This window comes from Dipodomys spectabilis, unplaced genomic scaffold, assembly GCF_019054845.1.
Source record: "Dipodomys spectabilis isolate Male_0828 unplaced genomic scaffold, ASM1905484v1 ptg000094l, whole genome shotgun sequence".
NCBI classification, from domain to species: domain Eukaryota; kingdom Metazoa; phylum Chordata; class Mammalia; order Rodentia; family Heteromyidae; genus Dipodomys; species Dipodomys spectabilis.
In genome coordinates, this window is record NW_024870771.1 from 5,013,652 (window position 1) to 5,033,243 (window position 19,592).

The 19,592-nt window shown below is 41.5% G+C and overlaps 1 protein-coding gene across 4 annotated transcripts in view; it reads right to left on the bottom strand.

Annotated features, from left to right (window-relative positions):
• The window catches only part of Sap130 (Sin3A associated protein 130), a 102,946-nt gene that overhangs the window by 51,011 nt on the left and 32,343 nt on the right, over positions 1-19,592 (bottom strand). For all 4 annotated transcript variants that reach the window (XM_042685229.1, XM_042685226.1, XM_042685228.1 and 1 more), the window contains exons 8-11: positions 4,580-4,727; positions 4,201-4,291; positions 3,908-4,012; positions 484-625 (exon numbers count right to left, since the gene is read on the bottom strand). In XM_042685229.1, coding sequence (XP_042541163.1) covers positions 484-625; positions 3,908-4,012; positions 4,201-4,291; positions 4,580-4,727 — 486 coding nt within the window. The remainder of the gene's footprint in view (positions 1-483; positions 626-3,907; positions 4,013-4,200; positions 4,292-4,579; positions 4,728-19,592) is intronic.

The following is a 19,592-nucleotide window of genomic DNA, read 5'->3' on the forward strand; positions in this document are numbered from 1 at the left end:
TTACTCTAAAGATCATTAAAAAACTAACTACAGATGAAAAAATGAATACTAGGAGGAGAGTGGCTTGCTGAGTGCTGGTGGCTCATGCCTGAGATTCTAGTCACTTAGGAGGCTGAGATCTGAGGATCTTAGTTCAAAGGCAGCCCAGGCAGGAAAGTCTGTGAGACTCTTATCCCCAATAAACCACCAGAAAACCAGAAGTGGCACTGTGGCTCAAGTGGTAAGAGTGCTCACTTTGAGCTGAAGAGCTGAGGTACAGTGCCCAGGCCCAGAGCTCAAGCCCCACGACCAACAACAACAAAAAAAAAGGAGAATGGCTTAACAAAAACAGCACATTTTATAACACTAAAAAGGAAATTACACAATTTTATTGTCATGGAGAAAATATGAAAAGATAAACATATACTGTGTTTGCGAGATTTTTTTGGCTTGACTAAAAACAAAAACAAAGGAGTAGCATAACTGGCACATTGTGTTGCCTACCTGTTGTCACTTCGTGTTTCCATGGCTACAGGATTTGGAGAGGCCCGATGTCCTGAAATGGGAATCAGGCTATTCCTCTCGGCAGGGTAGTCAGGCTGGATTCGAGGAGAAGTGTGTGTGATCTGCTGAGGCACCACTTTAGCTAAAACAGTAATATCCAAGTCTATTACCATTCATATGCTTTCACTGGCATGCCAAAACATTCTGGGCTGGTAGTATGCTTATAAATACAAATAGTTTTAAACCTGGATTTTCAGGTTTTGTTGTTGTTGTTGGTGGTGGTTGTGGGCCTTGAGCTCTGGGCCTGGGCGCCGTTCCTGAGCTCTTCAGCACAAGGCAAGCGCTCTACCACTTGAGCCACAGTGACACTTCCGGTTTTCTGGTGGTTAATTGGAGATAAGAGTCTCACAGACTTACCTGCCCGGGCTGGCTTTGAACCGTGATCCTCAGATCTCAGCCTCCTGAGTAGCTAGGATTACAGGCGTGAGCCACCGGCGCCCGGCTGGATTTTCAGTTTTAAGCAAAATAGAAAATTACAGATGACTACAAAAGGCTTAACTGAAATTATTTCCATGTAATAATCCACTGATATTCATATTATTATTTTTGTTAATACTTAAGAGAAAGAAAGAAAAGATAAAAGAAAAGAGGGAAGGAGGGAAGGGAGAAGGGAGGGAAGAAGAAAGAGAGACAGAGAAAGAAAAAACAGAAGAAAGACTAAAAAAGTAAACTATTTAAAAGAAACAAAAAAAACAACAAAAATAACAAAGACATTAGCTTCTTCTTTGGACTCAAGCTTTTCTTTCATGATCCCACACACACTTATTGGTAACAACTGCTGAATTCCAGATTTCATCTTATTTGGAGAAGCCAAGTAAAACTTGGAAAGAACTACTTAATATACTCTGTACACTGCTAACTTGAAAAATGAGTGCCCTAGGATTCTATCAGGCGTCCTTTCTCAACTGATACACCTTTTTAGAGTGATCCTAACAGTAACAAGAAAATGTTTGAATTACTACATTAAAACAAACAAACTACAGCCCAAACTTGCTGGAATTTAGGAATAAGCACACTTTTGCTTACTCTCTGGTGCTTTTAGTGAGTTTACTTCCAATGTGGCTTCTTAGGCAGGCACAGGACACTAATAAGAATTCACCTCTTACAGACCATTCTAGACAGTGGTGGGTCGCCTCTCTTGTAGTTTTTTTAAGCTTCTTCGGGCTGCAACTACTCTAGGGAAGCTCCTGAACACAAAAGTTAGGAGAATGGGGCTTGGCTCTGTTCATAAAGCCCTGAGGACAGTGGATGACACTCAACTGAAGGCAGAAAATGGTCTGATCATCATTTTCAGGATGTGAAACAATCCACAGTCTTTTCCTACAAGTATATTAATGCTAAAGCAATACAAATATACAAAAGAAAAGTGCATTAACTTGAGTGTGAGAATTCAGTCTTTACTGTCAAGTTACGATGAACAGTAATGTGAAAAGGACCACCAGCTAAAAAGGACTTGTGTGGGGTTGAACACATACATAAGGGCTGGCATGGCCTGCCTACCTAGAGAAGTAGGAACTCCTATCATTATCCCAGAAATGCATCCTCAGAGTTTTCTGGAAGGGGAAACTAGCCTGTCATATACAGAAGGAAGAACTGGGAAGGTACGGAAGACATACATCAATATCAGGTCCCCAGACATCAAACAGTGCAGTATGTCAGGACAACCTCTTCAGAAAAAGCATTCTTATGGGGGCTGGGAAGGTGGCTCAGTGGTAGAGCGCTTGCCTTGCATGCATGAGGCCCTCGGTTCGATTCCTCAGCACCACATAAGCAAAAATAAAAAAGCCGGAAGTGGTGCTGTGGCTCAAGTGATAAAGTGCTAGCCTTGAGCTGAAGACCTCAGGGACAGCACCCAGGCTCAGAGTTCAGGTCCCATGACCGGACCTCCCCCGCTCCCCAAAAAAAGCAGTCTTACTTCTGAGTACATCATACTTTTAGAAATAAAAAACAATAAAAGTAGGACAGCTATGTCATATTTTTGGAAGTAGAGAATGACATGCTGATTATAAGGATGGAGACACTTTCAAAACTAAGACCTGTGGATCCCATGTCTTAGAGAGCAGTGTACTCTGCCTTCTAGGCCCCAGCCTCTGCTTTGAAATGGTGGCAATGAGAAATCAGCCATAGGCCAAGTCCATCTTGTTGTCTTTTTCTGAATGGCTTGTGAGCTAATATTGGACTTACTTCCATTTTTAAATGGTTGGGAGAAAAAAAATCCAAACAGTATTTCCTGATAGATGAAAATGATATAAAACTCAAATTACTATGTTCACAAGTAGTATCTTCTGGATGGCAATCACATCCTTTGCTCATACAGATGCTTATAAACAGGTGTGTGGCTGCTCTTATGATATAAAAGCAGAATCAAGAAGTTGTGACACAGAGCTTTGTAGTTTTCTTTTTTTTTTGTTTTTGGGTCCAGTTGTGGGGCCTGAACTCTGGGCCTGGCCGTGCTCCCTCAGCTCTTCAGCTCAAGGCTAGTGCTCTACGACTTGAGCCACAGCATCACTTCTGGCTTTTTTTCTTTTTGCTTATGTGGTGCTGAGGAATTGAACCCAGGGCCTCATGCATGCAAGGCAAGCGCTCTACCACTGAGCCACCTTCCCAGCCCAGAGCTTTGTAGTTTTCAAAGCCTAACTCATTATCTGGCCTTTCAGAAAAATAAGTCTTTCTTTGTTCTTGGTTCGGCTGTCACAAACTTATAAAGAAATGTTTTGTTTTTGAGATAAGATCTCACTATGTAGTCCAGGCTGCCCTCAAATTCAAGATCCTCCTGCCTATGTCTTCCAAGTGCTGGGATAACAGAGGTGTGCCACCATGCCCAGCAAGAGATTTTATTTCATATATTCAAAGTATCCACTACTTTAAAAAGGGAATAAATAGCTGGTTGGGGATTTGGTAAATTCAAGGCCCCCAGTTCAGTCCTTAGCTCTGCTGGGGACTAGGCGGAGGGAGAGCTAAACAGAACTCAAAAGAAATGAGTGGTCATGAGCCCTTGGGATAGCACTCAAATGGGAATGGAAGGTGGCCAACTCCCACTTTGTGCTTTTCCTACTACTCCACCTAGAGATTTTCCTCCATCATCTATTTTCCTAAAACAAAGTATGGAAGTTCTTATTTTTCCTTTATCTTTTTTTCTGTTAGTAAATGTATTTTATTCCTAAATAAGTTCACATAGAAGGGGTAGGTTAACGAGTAGGGAAGTGAAAAAACTCAGTAAACATTCAATTACCCTCTTTTTCCCCTACCATCAATATCAAATCTGTATGAAAATATTAAAAACCAAAGCCTTTGTTGTGAAGGCCTGATCACCCAGGCTGAAAATTTCCTCATAGATTTCTGTATGAAGGCACACAACACTTACCAACTGGGATGTTTGAGGTGGTCACAGCAGTAGCGTGGGACGAATGGGAGGGCATTGTCATGGTAACAATTGTGCTGGTGGGAGCTTGTGTGTGTGACACAGATCCTGAAAAGAAGAAGAAAGGAAATTCCTTAGCAATGGTCTTTACATACATTTCACATTATAAAGATCCTTATGAAAGCTCTTTAAAAAAGAATTTGTCTAGCTTGTTTTCTCTGAAGGTAGGATGAGAAATTAGCTCACCACTTACACTTCCTTTTCTCCTGGTAGGAAGAGCAGGGCCACTGACTTACCAGCTGTGGTTGCTGAAGGAAGGGTGTTGGTTGCCAAAATAGGCGCCACGGTTGCCGCAGCCACTGGGGTGCCCGTGCTGAAGATGGTTTTCTGTGAAGGGAACCCCATGCAGTTACCACCAGAACCCGGCCCGCTCCATCATCAATGCATACGGCCATTGCCTCAGTGAACTGTGCATGGTTGCTGCAGCCACTTGGGTGCCAGTACTGGAATTGGTTTTCTGTGAAGGGAACCTTGTGCAGAGTTACAACCAGAACCCGACTAGTCTACCCAGTCTAAAAGTGATCATCAATGAACATGGACAAGGCTTCAGTAAGCTGTGTGCAATTCTGCATTACTCTATCACACACACAAGTTGTTCTTCACCTCTTGTTTTACCTGAGCCATAGTATGAAGCTGCTGTTTTGGTGTCCCTAATGCAGGGTGAGAGGGGAGAGTGATTCGTGTGGTCACATCTCGTGCTTGGGCAGGACGCTGAATACTAATTGCTGCAGATGGTGGATGCTGGATAGACAAAGTAGGCCGACTGAAAAGACAAAAAAGATATTTTGTGATTCATAAGTTGTACACAATGCAGGCAGCCAAGGTCATTTACTATCTTGTGCTAGATAACTGTAATATAAATTCTATTTTTCATGGGCCTGTGAAGTCCACAGCTAATACATTGCTTGCTTTTCAATTCTACCATTAAATAACTGACTCATTGAATCTCTCTCCTGAAATTGCCAAAAGTCTTTTTGAAAATATCAATGTGTACTATAAACTGAATAAATTATTAGTCAAGATATAGCTAATCAACATGCTATAACAGAATTGGGGGGCATGGCTTAAGTGGTTCAGTGCTTGCCTAAAGACATGATTTCCGGGCTGGGAAGGTGGCTCAGTGGTAGAATGCTTGCCTTGCTTGCATGAGGTCCTGGGTTCGATTCCTCAGCACCACATAAGCAAAAAGCCGGAAGTGGTGCTGTGGCTCAAGTGGTAGAGTGCAAGCCTTCAGCTGAAGAGCTGAGGGACAGCGCCCAGGCCCAGAGTTCAGGCCCCTCGACCAGACCGCACCCCCCCCTCCCCAAAAAAAGACATGATTTCCATCCCTAGTACTGCAAACAATTCCAATATGATTCCTCTCCCCTCCCAGAACCAAGGATGCAATCCAGGGCTTCATACACACTATGCCAGTCCTTTACCACTGTGCTACACACTCCCCTACACTACAAAATGACCTTGAGTAAACACTGTATATGTCGCTCTAGAAAAATCTGAAGATATACAATAAAATTCTCACATTATGAGTTTTGACAAGTTCCTGAAGAGAAGATTACGGACAACTACTATTATGAGGAACTAACTGAACCCTAAAAGGACTGACATTCTCCTTAATTTTTCTTTTTTGCCAGTCCTGGGCACTGTCCCTGACCTCCTTTTTTTTTTAATTTCTTTATTAAGATTAAGTGATTATATAAACTTCACAATATTGTGGGATAGTGATATTTATTTAGTTAAAGTCACAAACACATTTTAACCTTCACAAAGTGAATTGTCATTATCATGATCTATAAAGCTTGTGAACTTTACAAACTTTGACAATACAACTATTTCTTCCAAATTGGGTGATACGTACATTTCTTTTCTTTTGCTTAATGTAAGCTGTTCCCTCTTTCTCTCTCATTCCCTCCCTCCCATCGCTGCCCTTGAGTTTACTTAGTTTACTTTCATCAATGTCCAGTGCAGCTGATGGACCCTCTGCTGTATTTTATCACCTGTTTCCTTCTGACTCTGTGCCTTCCTCCTAGCTTCCCTCAGATATGTACATGTATATCCATATGCCAAGAACATAGAGTCATCTAAAAACAATATGACAAATTAAGAAGAGGTCATTTCTTGAGTCGTTTTCTTTGTCATATATTACTGCATTTTTTTTTCCCCCGGTTGTGATACCTGAACTGTGGGCCTGGGCACTGTCCCTCAGCTCTTCAGCTCAAGTCTAGTGCACTACTACTTAAGCCACAGCACCACTTCTAGCCTTTTCTGCTTATGTGGTGCTGAGGAATCGAGCCCAGGGCCTCTTGCATGCTAGGCAAGCACTCTACCACTGAGCCACCTTCCCAGCCCATCTTGAGCCACCTTCCCAGCCCATCTTGCTGTGTTTTGAATTTAACATCCACATATCAGGTGAGCATGTGCCATTTCTCTCTCTGATCTTGGCTTATTTCGCTAAACATGATTTGTTCTAGTTCCACCCTGAGATTCTTTTGCTCAAGGCTAGCACTCTACCACTTGATCTGCAGTGCCACTTCTGGGTTTTTCTAATATAGTACTAAGGAATAGAACCTAGGGCTTCATGCATGCTATGTAAGTACTCTATGACTGAGCCACATTCCCAACCCTTTCCCCCTAATTTTACATCATTTCTTATCAGATGGAAGAACATTCTGAAATGATTATAAATTTAAAATTATGATTGGTGGCACATGCCTATAATCCTAGCTACTCAGGAGACTGAGATCTGAGGATCACAGTTCAAAGCCAGCCTGGGCAGGAAAGTCCATGAGACTCTTATCTCCAATAAACCATCAGAAAACCGAAAGTGGCGCTGTGGCTCAAGTTATAGTGTAGTGCTAGCCTTAAGCTGAAGAGCTGAGGGACAGCGCCCAGGCCCAGAGTTTGAGCCCCACGACTGACAAAAACAAAAAATTATGATTAACTGATGATTAAAAGGGATACCAAACCAGTGAGCCAAATTAACTGAGCAAGCTAAAGAAAGTACAACAGTGACAAAAAGACTTAACAACACAATAAGCTGTCTTCTCAAATTAGAAGTAAAAATTAACTACTCAATAAATGGTGTTGGGAGCCAAGTGTACTTGCATATGCTTGCATTTTCCACTACTGGAGAGGCTAAGGTAGAAGATCACTTGAGCTCAAGAGTTTGAGACCAGTCTGAGCAACATACAGACTGTTTCAAGGGGAAAAAAAGTTTTAGGAAGATTATATAGTCATTTGGAAAAAATACACTGCCCACCAGGAAAAATCTACTAAAAGATTCAAAGCCTTAAGGTGACTAAAAATGTACATGAAACAAAGATGGAGTCTTTGATAACCTTGAAGTAGGGGAGAACTTTTTCTAACTATCAAAAGCGTTTGGGTATGGGAAGATACTTCAACGTTATAGTGCCTGTGAGGCTCGGAGTTTCAGCCTCAGGAAAGAAAACAAAAAAAGCTTCCTAAATTCAAAAGCTATGAAAGATAACATTGATAAACTTGATTACTTGAACAAACAAGAAAACCTCCTCCTTGGCAAAACATACATGCAAAATAGATAAAGGGAAGGAAATATATTCTCCTTTTTTTTTTTCTTTTTTTTTGGTAGGTTGTGGGGCCTGAACTCTTGGCCTGGGTGTCCCTCAGCTCTTCAGCTCAAGGCTAGCACTCTACCACTTGAGCCACAATGTCACTTCCAGTTTTCTGAGTAGTTTATTGGAGATAAGAGTCTCACGGGCTTTCCTGACTAGGCTGGCTTTGAACAGTGATCCTCAGATCTCAGCCTCCTTAAAGGTAGCTAGGATTACAGGACCTAGCCACCAGCACCTGGCTCTCCTTTTTTATTTATTTATTTATTTTTTGGGGGGGCCCGGTCGTGGGGCCTGAACTCTGGGCCTGGGCACTGTCCCTCAGCTCTTCAGCTTAAGGCTAGCGCTCTACCAAGCCATAGTGCCACTTCCGGCTTTTTTCTTTTTGCTTGTGGTGCTGAGGAATCGAACCCAGGGCCTCATGCATGCACAGCAAGTACTCTACCACTGAGCCACCATCCCAGCCCCTCTCTTTTTTTTTGAACAAGGTCTCACTATGTTGTCTTGGCTGGTTTTAAAAGAAACTCCTGACTTAGGATCCCAAATAGCCAGTACTACATATGCATGCTATAAGCTCACTCTCACATTTTAAGAAAGAGAAACACAGATGAATACAGGGGCACAAACCTATAATCCCAGCACTTGGGAAGTGACGTAGGGTTTTACCAGACCTGGGACTTGAACTAAGGATCTGAGTGCTGTCCCTGAGCTTTTTTGCTCAAGGCAAGTGCTCTATCACTTGAGCCATACCTCCACTTTGGGCTTTTTGGTGGTTATCTATTTTTTTTTTATTGTGAAAATACTGTACAGAGGGGTTACAATTACATGAGCAAGATAATAAGTACATTTCTTATCAAGCATTGTAACCTCCTCCTTTGGTTGTTATCTAAAGGTAAGAGTCTCATGGACTTTCTTGTCTAAGCTAGCTTTGAACTGTGGTCCTCAGATCTTAGCCTCCTGAGTAGCTAGAATTATACGCAGGGGCCACAAATGGCTCTAAGTTTCTGAGTTTGAGCCAACATGGACTATATAGTGAGACCTTATCTCAAAAACCAAAAATGAAAATAAAATCAGAAAGAAGCAACATTTAAAATGCAGAGATATTGTTCACCTATCAGATTTTTTAAATATAAAGGGAGAGGCTGGGAATGTGGCTTAGTTGTAGAGTGCTTGCCTAGCATGCATGAAGCCCTGGGTTCTATTCCTCATACCAAATAACAGAAAAAGCTGGAAGTGGTGCTGTGGCTCAAGTGATAGAATACTAGCCTTGAGCACAGAGAGGCTCAGAGACAGAGCCCAAGCCCTGAGTTCAAGCCCCAGGATTGGCAATAAATAAATAAATAAATAAATGCATAGATAAATAAATAAGAGAAAATGTAAAGGGAATATAGACTGGTATAAACCCACAGGTAGGCAATTAGATGGCAGATGTGAAAACCACAATTAGATCACAGTCCTTTTGACCAAATTTGGGAATCCGTTATAGTCTTGCATATATGTAGCAGGACATTAACACATGGTTGTTCACCTGCTACAGTAAAGGGCTGAAAACACTTCAAATGTGTTTTAAAAGGGCTTGACATAGTCTACCAAAAGAATGGAACCTAATGTGCCCAAATGAAATGTTTTCAACGTTATGCAAAGTAAAGCAGGACAGAGACTGAACATTCTTAGAGCTTAAAAAGGATAAAAATAAGACCTGCATTTGAATCCGATTGTATTTGTAGTGAGAAACTGCAAATACAATAGGTATACACGAATAGTTTGAATAGGTGACCTTAAAAGACAGAAAATCAAGCCAGATATGATGGTACATACTTATAATCCCAGTAACTCAGGAAGATGAGGCAGAAGGATGGTGAAGCTCAAGGTCAGCCTAGGCTATATAGCCAAAGGTCTCAAAGAAGCAAAGAGGTCTCTTGGACTCTCACTTCTAAGATGGAAGAAAAATTGGGGGAAATCCTCCCCCACCAAAAACCCCCACAAAGACTCTAAGATACTCAGGAAGCTGATATGTAGAGGACTATAATTCAAATTCACCTAAGCAAAAAGTCTTTGATGAGACTCCATTTCCAATTAACCAGCAAAAACCAAGCTGGAGATGTGTCTCAATTGGTAGAGTAGCAACAGTGAACAAGCAAGCTGAACAAGTGTGAGGCCACTGAGTTTAAGGCCCAGTATCAGAGGAAAAAAAAAAGAAAAAAGGAACAATGATATATCAAAAGTGAGGGCTGGGTGCCAATGGTTCAAACCTGTAATCCTAGCTGAGATTTGAGGATCCTGGTTTGAAGTCAGCCCAGGCAAGAAAGTCTGTGAGACTCTTACTTCCAATAAACTACTCAGAAAAAGCTGGAAGTGGTGCTGTGACTCAAGTGGTAGAGCACTAGCTTTGAGCAAAAGAAGCTCTGGGGTAGCACCCAGGCTCTGAGTTCAAGCCCAGGACTAGCCAAAAAAAAAAAAAAAAGCAGTGAGGCTATGTGCAGCCTATTTGCAACAGGGCAGCTGCATCCAAAGTATATACCTGAGGACAAGGCTATTGAGAAATTCTAGCCCATTACTGTGGGGCATACCTGTAATCACAGCACTTGGGAGGCTGATGCAAGAGGATCATGAGTTTGAGGGCAGCCTGGGATGAATGACTAGATCCAATCGCATAAAAGCAGCAATTTGAGTTCAGTGGCAGAGCACATGACAAGCATGTGCAAAGTCTGGAATTTAAACCTGGGAGACCTAGTGCAGCATTAAAACAAAACAAAAATCACTTGAAATACAGTAGAGGCCATAGTTGTCAGAGACATTTCCAAAGTGAACAACTTTGATGCTTGCCTATCTGCTTACCAAGCTGTTTGAAATGATGTTCCTGAATGAGTTGTGCCAGTCACAGCCAGATGGTCAGGAATGAATCCTGTGATACTTCAAAACAGAACAGTCCTACCCTAATTTAGACCTGCTGGTGCTGCCCCAAGACTTCCAAAGTGGAAGGAAGGTCTTCCCCATGGAAAGAAATAAGTCCCTAATTACTAAAGAAAACCATTCTCTGAGAGAGCTGGAAATTACACTGGAAAAAAAAGGGCAAAGGAACAGAAACACAAGAATGTGGTAGACGGAGGACAAAGGAAAGAGTAACTTATTATATGCCTTGTTGTGCTATTCTATTTTGGATGCATGTGAATCTGGAAGGGAGCTGGGGCCACAGCCAAGTGGTGGAGCTTATCTAATGTGTGTGCAAGGTCCTGGGTTCAATCCAGATGCACAAAATTATTAGTACATACAATGATGTACAGCATATACTTGATGACAATTAATAATTACCATTGCTTTATGTATATTGTACTGTTTCATTTTTCTAGAGTGTATGCCTACTACTAGAATAAGGTGTACTGTAAAGCAGGTACACCATTTTGTATTGACAGCAACCTCATATATCTGTCTGATGTTTACTGTATTTCTACTGTATTGAGACCACATGCAGTGGTTCTAACATCTAGGTTTGTGTAAGTACACTCTATAATGCCCAAATAATGATGAAATTGTCTAACAATGAGTTTCTTACAACATGACCCCACTGTTAAGCCATGTGTGAAAACAACACAAACAATAGCAATAACAAAAATGCCCATCAGCCCATCATAATGCAGCCAAAATAGAAGACTAAAAGCATTATGTACTGATCTGGAGTCATCACCAGAAAATACTGTCACAGAAGAATGCAAGGAACAAAGCAATGTACATAGTATACTACATTTTTTGCAAGAAAGAAGAGGAAAGAGGCCAGGCACTGGTGGCTCACGCCTGTAATCCTAGCTGAGAAGTCTGAGATCTGAAAATTGCGGTTCACAGCCAGACCAGGAAGGAAAATTCATGAGACTCTTTTCTCCAATTAACCCCACCAGAAAACCAGAAGTGGAGCTATGTGTCAAAGTGGTAGAGTGGTAGCCTTGAGCAAAAGAGCTCAAGGACAGAGCCTAAATCCTGAGTTCAAGCCCCATGACCAACAAAGAAAAAAAAAAAGAGGAAATAGGAAAAAAGATGTAATTGCATTTTTGCAAAAGTGACAAGCAAAGAATGGTGACCTCCCAAAAGCAGATGGCAAAACTTGGGAGGGGACAGAAAGATACACAAGGCCATCTTTTTATGCACCTTTGACTTTGTAAAACAAATTCAGCAACTCTCATTATCTAATAAATTATAATAAAGAAACAGTGAGAAGATAGCCAAAAAACTAACAGTATGTTGCCTTACAAAGCAAAGGGAGTAGAATCTAGGAAACTGATACTGAGAGGGGACAGAGAACAGAGTGATACTACTTACTAAGTACCTTCTTATATTTTCGTATTTTGAAACCATGTGAATGAAAACGAAAAAAACAAAAGGTTACTAAATATCCCTTAGGAAAAAAAATCCACTTCAAGTGACCTTCTCACTCTGATAGAATTATTAGTAGTGATATATAGAAAGAAAGTAAAGGGTTAATTTATGACAAGTGGACATGTGACCCTTTTTTTGTATTTTTATATGATTAAAAAAAGGTGAAAGTGGTTATACTAATTTTTCTTTAAAAAACAAGTTTAGTGCAAGAAAAAAAAAATTCACAAGTCTATAATCTAAGAAAGCTTGCTTGTTTTGTTTTGTGAAAGAGTCTCACAATATAGACTCCCTGGATCTTATATTGGCATCCTACTTCAACCTCCTGAGTATTAGAACTACAGACATGAAGCACCACACCTAGCAAGGGAACAGGAGGAACAAGAGGCAGTAATAAAGCAGAATCTAGATGGGTTCCAAAGGTTATGAAGCAAAGGACACAAGAATGAGCCAGCAATCACAGACAAAGGGTAAGTGGGAAACACAGTGTGTACTGCAACCCAGGAATGAGAGAGCATTTTTTTATTTTTAGCTTTTGTGGTACTGGGATTTGAATTCAGAGCCTTGTCCCTGCTAGACATACATTCTACTACTTGAACCACATCTTCATCCCTTTTTGCTCTAGTCATTATTAAAATAGGGCCACAATTTATGCTCAGTCCATTCTGGACCATGATGGTACCATTTAAGGTTTCCCCCACTTTTAGGGTAACAGGTATGCAGTGTGTACCCAGCTGTTTCTCTACTGAGATGGGGTCTCTCAAAACATGTTCCAGGGCTACAACAGAACTGTGGTATTCCCGATCCCAGTCTATCATGTATTTGGGATAACAGGTATGCCCCACTGTGTCTAGCTACTGGTTGAGGTGGAGGTCTCATGAACTTTTTGTCTCAGCTGGCCTCTGACAACTTTCTCCCAAAGATTATGAGCACAAGCATCCAAATGAGGCTTCACCATCTGAGTGGTCTATTTTCACTGGCAGGAGAGAAGTAGTGACCAACAACAATCTAACAGGACATAGGGTCTTTAAAAAAATTCTTCTTATCCAGGATATAGCCCAAGCTATGCCAAGAACTAATTACAAATAAAGGATTCAAAGTAAAGAAAATTTAGTCAAGATGGTAACTCAGAAGAGAACCAGAACACAATCTATCTAAAGAAAATAAAAGAAGCAAAAGAGGTAGAAAGAAACTAGGGACACACTCTAAGTGCTTTCTTTGGGTAGTTGAAAATTATGTCATGAATTTTAAAACTTAATAACTATCTATGAAGTGAAAATGCAATACAAAAATGTGAAAGATGAAATAAATAAGCTCAAGACAGAAATAAGAGACAATTGTTCAGATATTTCAGGAATAAAAGCAAAATTAAGGTGAACATGGTGAGACAATGCTGAACACAGACAAAAAGGAGTCAAAGCATGCTCCCAGTTACTTGGCTTTGAGTCCAGGAGTCCTAACATGGGCAACTTAGCAAGATTCCATCACAAAACATAAAATAAATCAGTAAGAGTTGGAAAGGATCATGAGCAAAATCTAAAGAGAAAAAAAGCTTTTAAGAGATAAGGAAGTCAAGTGAAAAGACACAACATACATATAATTGGGCATTCCCACTCCGTAAAATAGAATTGAGTGAATATATAAAGGAAGATTTCAAGAAAAAAACTGAAGAAAACGTTTTATATAGTTTTTTGGTTTGTTTTTTTTGTTGTTGGTCATGGGGCTTGACCTCTATCTAGGCCTGAGCGCTGTCCCTCAGCTCTTCAGCTCAAGGCTAGCACTTGAGCTACAGCGCCACTTCCGGTTTTCTGGTGGTTTATTGGAGATAAGAGTTTGATGGACTCGAATGCTTTTTCTGCATCTATTGAGATAAGCATGTAGTTCTTATCCTTGCTCCTGTTGATGTGATGAATAATATTAATTGATTTACATATATTGAACCAGCTTTGCATCCCTGAAATGAATTCTGTTTGATCATGGTGTATGATTTTTTGGATGAATTGTTGAAGTCGATTGGCCAAAATTTTGTTGAGAAGTTTTGCATCAATGTTCATCAAAGAAATGGGTCTATAGTTCTCTTTCTTTGATGAGTCCCTGCCTGGTTTTGGGATGAGGGTTATGATGGCTTCATAGAATGTGTTCGGTAGTGAACTTTCTCTTTCAATTTCATTGAAAAGTTGGAGGAGTATTGGTGTGAGCTCAGTTTTGAAGGCCTTGTAGAATTCCGCTGTAAAACCATCTGGTCCTGGACTTTGGTTGCAGAGCTTCTGCATGACAAAGGACATAGCTAGCAAGATCAATAGAAAGCCCACGGATTGGGAGAAGATCTTCACTAGCCATACAACGGACAAGGGTCTCATATCTAAAATATACTTGGAACTCAAAAAATTAAATCCCTCAACAACAAATCTCCAAAGAAACAACTGCCCAATAAATAAGTGGGCTAATGACTTAAAGAGAAACTTCTCTGAAGAAGAAAGAAGGATGGCCAGTAGACACATGAAGAAATGCTCCACCTCCCTAGCCATAAAAGAAATACAAATCAAAACAACATTGAGATACCACCTCACCCCAGTTAGAATGGCAAAAATCAAGAACTCTAATAACAACAGATGCTGGAGGGGATGTGGAGAGAAGGGAACCTTACTTCATTGTTGGTGGGAGTGTAAACTTGTTCAACCACTTTGGAAAGTAGTATGGAGGTTCCTCAAAAGACTACATAGAGTTCCCCTATGACCCAGCAGTCCCACTTTTGGGCATTTACCCAAATGTTTACAAACAAGACCATACTAAAGCTACTAGCACAACTATGATTATTGCAGCATTATTTACCACAGCTAAGATCTGGAACCAACCCAGATGCCCCTCAGTAGATGAATGGATCAAGAAAATGTGGTATATATACACAATGGAATTCTATGCCTCCATCAGAAAGAATGACATTGCCCCATTTGTTAGGAAATAGAAAGACTTGGAAAAAATTATATTAAGTGAAGTAAGCCAAGCCCAAAGAAACATAGGTCCCATGATTTCCCTTATTTGCAATATCTAGTATATGTATGAGTCAAGCAGAAAAGGTCAGATAAGGTGATGTTAGGAAAATGAACCCTAAGATATGTATTTTAAATGTTTTTTTTTTTAATCTCTCATGCATTTGTTTCTAACGCAATTATAAGATTATTTCTTTGTTGCTTTGTATGTCCCTCCCCCACAGTATAACCCCTTCTTTCACTGTATTTGATGTCGGTATAATTTGTGGAGGGGAAGGGGAAAAACAAGTCGTTTAAATAAGGATACAGGTGGACCTGTTGCAACAATGAGATGTACATGTCGTTATGTCAAAAACGAACTTTACAACTTGGGGGGGAGGATTGAGTAGAGGGGGGAGGGAGGATGGGAAGGGATGGGAAGGGTAAACAAAGGAGGAGGCTACAATGCTTGATAAGAAATGTACTCACTATCTTGCCCATGTAATTGTAATCCCTCTGTACAGTATTTTCACAATAAAAAAAAAAATTAAAAAAAAAAAAATAAATAAAAAAAAAAAGGAGAAAGCAAGAAAAGGGGTTAGAGTGTCCAAAAAGAAATGTACTCTTTACCTGACTTATGTAACTGTAACCATTCTGTATACATCACCTTTATAATAACAACAAATTCTTTTAAAGAATGAAAAAAAAAAAAAGAGGTTCATGGACTCTCCTGCCTGGGCTGGCTTTGAACCTCGATCCTCAGATCTCAGCCTCCTGAGTAGCTATGATTACAGGCGTGAGCCACCGGCGCCTGGCTTTTTTTTATATAGTTTTAAGCTAAATTCTGAGAAGGTATTTAATATGTTCCCAAACAACCATACATAATAGTCACTACAATAGTCCTAGTAAATTTGTTAAAGTTAAAAACATAATGTTGGACACTCAAAAAAAAAAAAGTCGAGGTTCTCAAGATGGCGACGGGGCAGTAGGGAAACGCCACAGCTCTCTCCAACCAAAAAGAGAGTTCGAGTTCCAACCTTTAATCTCCCCAAGAGACCGACAACAACAAAAAGACGAACACTCAGAGAAAAACCAGAGGTGGAAAATAACAAAAAAAGAAAGAGAGGAAAAGAAGAATTTCAGAACAGAGAAGAGCGAAGACCCCTCCCCCAACCTTTACTGGCCGCGCGGCAGTGCGCCAAGCCGCCGGCCAGCCGGCCCGGCAGGGGCTGCCAGAGCCACAGAGACACAGGGGGCTGCTTGCAGATCACCAGGTACCGGATTGCAGAACAGCGGATCGCCAGGAACAGAGAAACCTACCAGCCGGGAGTCTCCAGGAGGATCCCACCCCACCCATCACTCTCCACCGGAGCGGAGAGGCTCCATCCCGCCAAAGCCGCCCGGCACCAGCAGCTCCACAAAGGGACCTGTCCGCAGACCACCCGCCCAATCGCGATCGCAACGACCCGGCGGGGGGCCGCCCAACCCAGCCCGCAACCACCCCAACTGAACTCGGACTGCAACAACAACTGACGGACTGCAACAACAACTGACGACCTACAGGGTGAGTACCCATCAGGGGACAGGGAATCCATCAAGGGAGACCAGAGCTGGAGGGAATCCCCAGACCCTGACCTAGACTCCCTACCCCAACACCCGGACCACAGGACCCACTAAAACTGGGAACTGTTCGAGAGCCCCACCAGCCGGTGGAGCACACTCTGCTGGCCAGGCCAGAGCAAGAGCGCCCCGGGAAGGGAGCTTAAATGCTCAAGCCAGGAACAGTGCCCCTGGGTCAAGACTACCAACAGTAGAAGAAATTTGAACTGTGTCCTCCAGGCTGCATAACCAAGGTGGTATACACATTAGCACAGGCCTAACGAGCGCGCTCCAGGCTGGGGCCGGAACCAGGCCAGGGGACCGGCGCCTGAACAAAGCAAAAAGGGTCAGAAGTGGGGCTGTGGCTCAAATGGTAGGGTGCCAGCCCTGAGCTGAAGAGCTGAGGGACAGCACCCAAACCTAGAGTTCAAGCCCACAACCAGCCCAAAACAAACAAACAAAAACACATCAGGAGCCCATAGCAGACTCCAGTATTTGGGAGAGTGCATCCAGAGCATCTGATCTTCCCAAGAGCACCCGCAGGAGCAAACACAAGCAGTCTAGGCTGCTCAACCCTTCCAAAGGCGGGAATTGCTACAGCAGAGAGCTGAGAATCCTAAGTGAATAGCAGCTGGAAATAGGCTCCCAACAGAATCCAGATCAGACACAGACTCTCTCTACCAATAGAGAATCAGCAACCAAGCAAAGACAGACACACCAAAACAAGATTGAAGAGCAGTCTCCTGAACCCCCATGCGAAAATCACAGAGAAAAATCACAAGGTTTACCACTACCCAGGACAGCAAGCTCACCTCAAAAGCCAGCAGCCACGCAGGGGAGAGCCCCAGTGGGAGCAAAGCAGGAATGGAAGACAAAAACTACATCCAAGGGTTGCTGGAGGCAATGACTCAAGAAATAAAGCGAGAAATGGATCAGAAATTGAAAGAGCACAAGGATGAACTATCAAAAGATATACAGGATATCAAACAAAAATTGGATGCAAAAATAGAAGCTGCACAAACCTCAGTAAGAAGTGAGATAAACGCCAAATTAGAGGTAATGCATACTGATATCACCTCATTGAGAGGTGAGATCAGTACTCTGAGAACCAACATTGAATCCATAAAGGGATCCATTTCCACCATGCAAACCACAATAGAAGCCACGGTCAACAGAGTGAATGAAATGGAAGGTAGAGTGTCAGATACAGAAGACAGAATACACCAACTGGACCAAAAAGTGACAGATATGGAAAAATCACTCAAATTAAACCAAAGGGAAATTCAAGAGCAAGCAGATAATGCTAAAAAATTTAACCTTCGCATAATCGGAGTGGACGAAGGTGAGGAATTCCAGAGCAAGGGAATGCAACACCTATTTAACAAGATAGTCAATGAAAATTTTCCCCACCTCAAAAACGACCATCTTAACTACATCACAAAAGCTTATCGAACACCCAACAAGCAAGATCCCAGGAGAAACACTTCTAGGCACATAATAGTAACAATGATGGATCTGAATAATAAGGAAACAATCCTGCATGCAGCAAAAATGAAGAAGGAGCTATACTACAACGGGAAAAAAATTAGAATCACTGCAGATCTCTCCACACAAACAATGAATGCAAGAAAAGCCTGGGAAAGCACCATACGAGCCCTGAGAGCCAATAACTGCCAACCCAGACTGATATACCCGGCAAAGCTAGCATTCACATTCGATGGAGAACTGAAAACTTTTAATAGCAAAGAAAAACTAAATGAATACATAAACATTAAGCCAGCATTACAAAGAATTCTAAGAGGGGGGACACAACCTGAAGAAAGCAACCAGGAACTGGGACCTGCCCCAAACAGGCATTACTCAAAGTCTAACTGAGCAAGCACAGGAGGAAAGGAAAGAAGAAAAACTTAGGAAAACGGAATGGCAGGGACAACAATGCATCTCTCTATACTTTCTCTTAATATAAATGGGCTGAATTCGCCAATTAAAAGAAAACGAACTGAGGACTGGATCAGAAAACAAGACCCATCCATCTGTTGCCTCCAGGAGACCCACCTCTCAGCCAAACATACAAACAAACTCAGAGTGAAGGGGTGGAAAAGGATCTACCAATCAAATTCCCCCAATAAGAAAGCAGGTGTAGCTATCCTGATATCTGACAAAATAAACTTCTCATTAAAATCAGTACAGAAAGACAAGGACGGACATTACATATTAATAAAGGGAACAATCCAAGAGGAGGATATAACCATCATCAACTTATATGCCCCAAATATCGGTGCACCCAGATATGTTAAACAAATGCTCTCAAACTTACAGAATAAAATAGATCCCAATACGATAATACTAGGAGACTTTAACACGCCACTCTCACCAAAGGACAGGTCTACCAACCAGAGGATTGGCAAAGAAGCTACCGAATTAAGTGAGGCCATACTTCAAGCGGAATTAACTGACATCTACCGAGTATTTCACCCAAAAACAACACAGTACACATTCTTCTCAGCAGCTCATGGAACTTTCTCCAAAATAGACCATATCATAGTTCATTCAAGGAACTTAAGCAAATACAAAGGGATCGACATAATCCCCTGTATCCTATCTGACCACAGTGGAATCAAGCTAGCTCTCAATAACAAAGCATACCGCAGAAATTTCTCTAACACATGGAAATTGAACAGCACACTCCTTAACAAGGCCTGGGTAACAGAAGAGATCAGAGAAGAAATAAAGCATTTCCTAGAACTCAATGAAAATGAAAACACCTCACAAAGAAACTTGTGGGACACAGCAAAAGCAGTCCTGAGGGGCAAATTTATTGCCCTCAGTGCCCACATCAAGAGAATGGAGACAGACCAAGTAAATAATCTCATGTTGCAACTAAAACAGCTAGAAAAACAAGAAAAAATGGGACCTAAAGCTACTAGACGAAGCCAGATAACCAAATTGAGAGCAGAGATTAACCAATTAGAAAATCAGAAAACCATAACCAAAATAAACCAAACAAAAAGCTGGTTCTTTGAAAAAATAAACAAAATTGATGGCCCGTTGGCAAGATTAATTAAAAAAAGAAGAGAGGAAACCCATATTAATAGGATTAGGGATGCCACG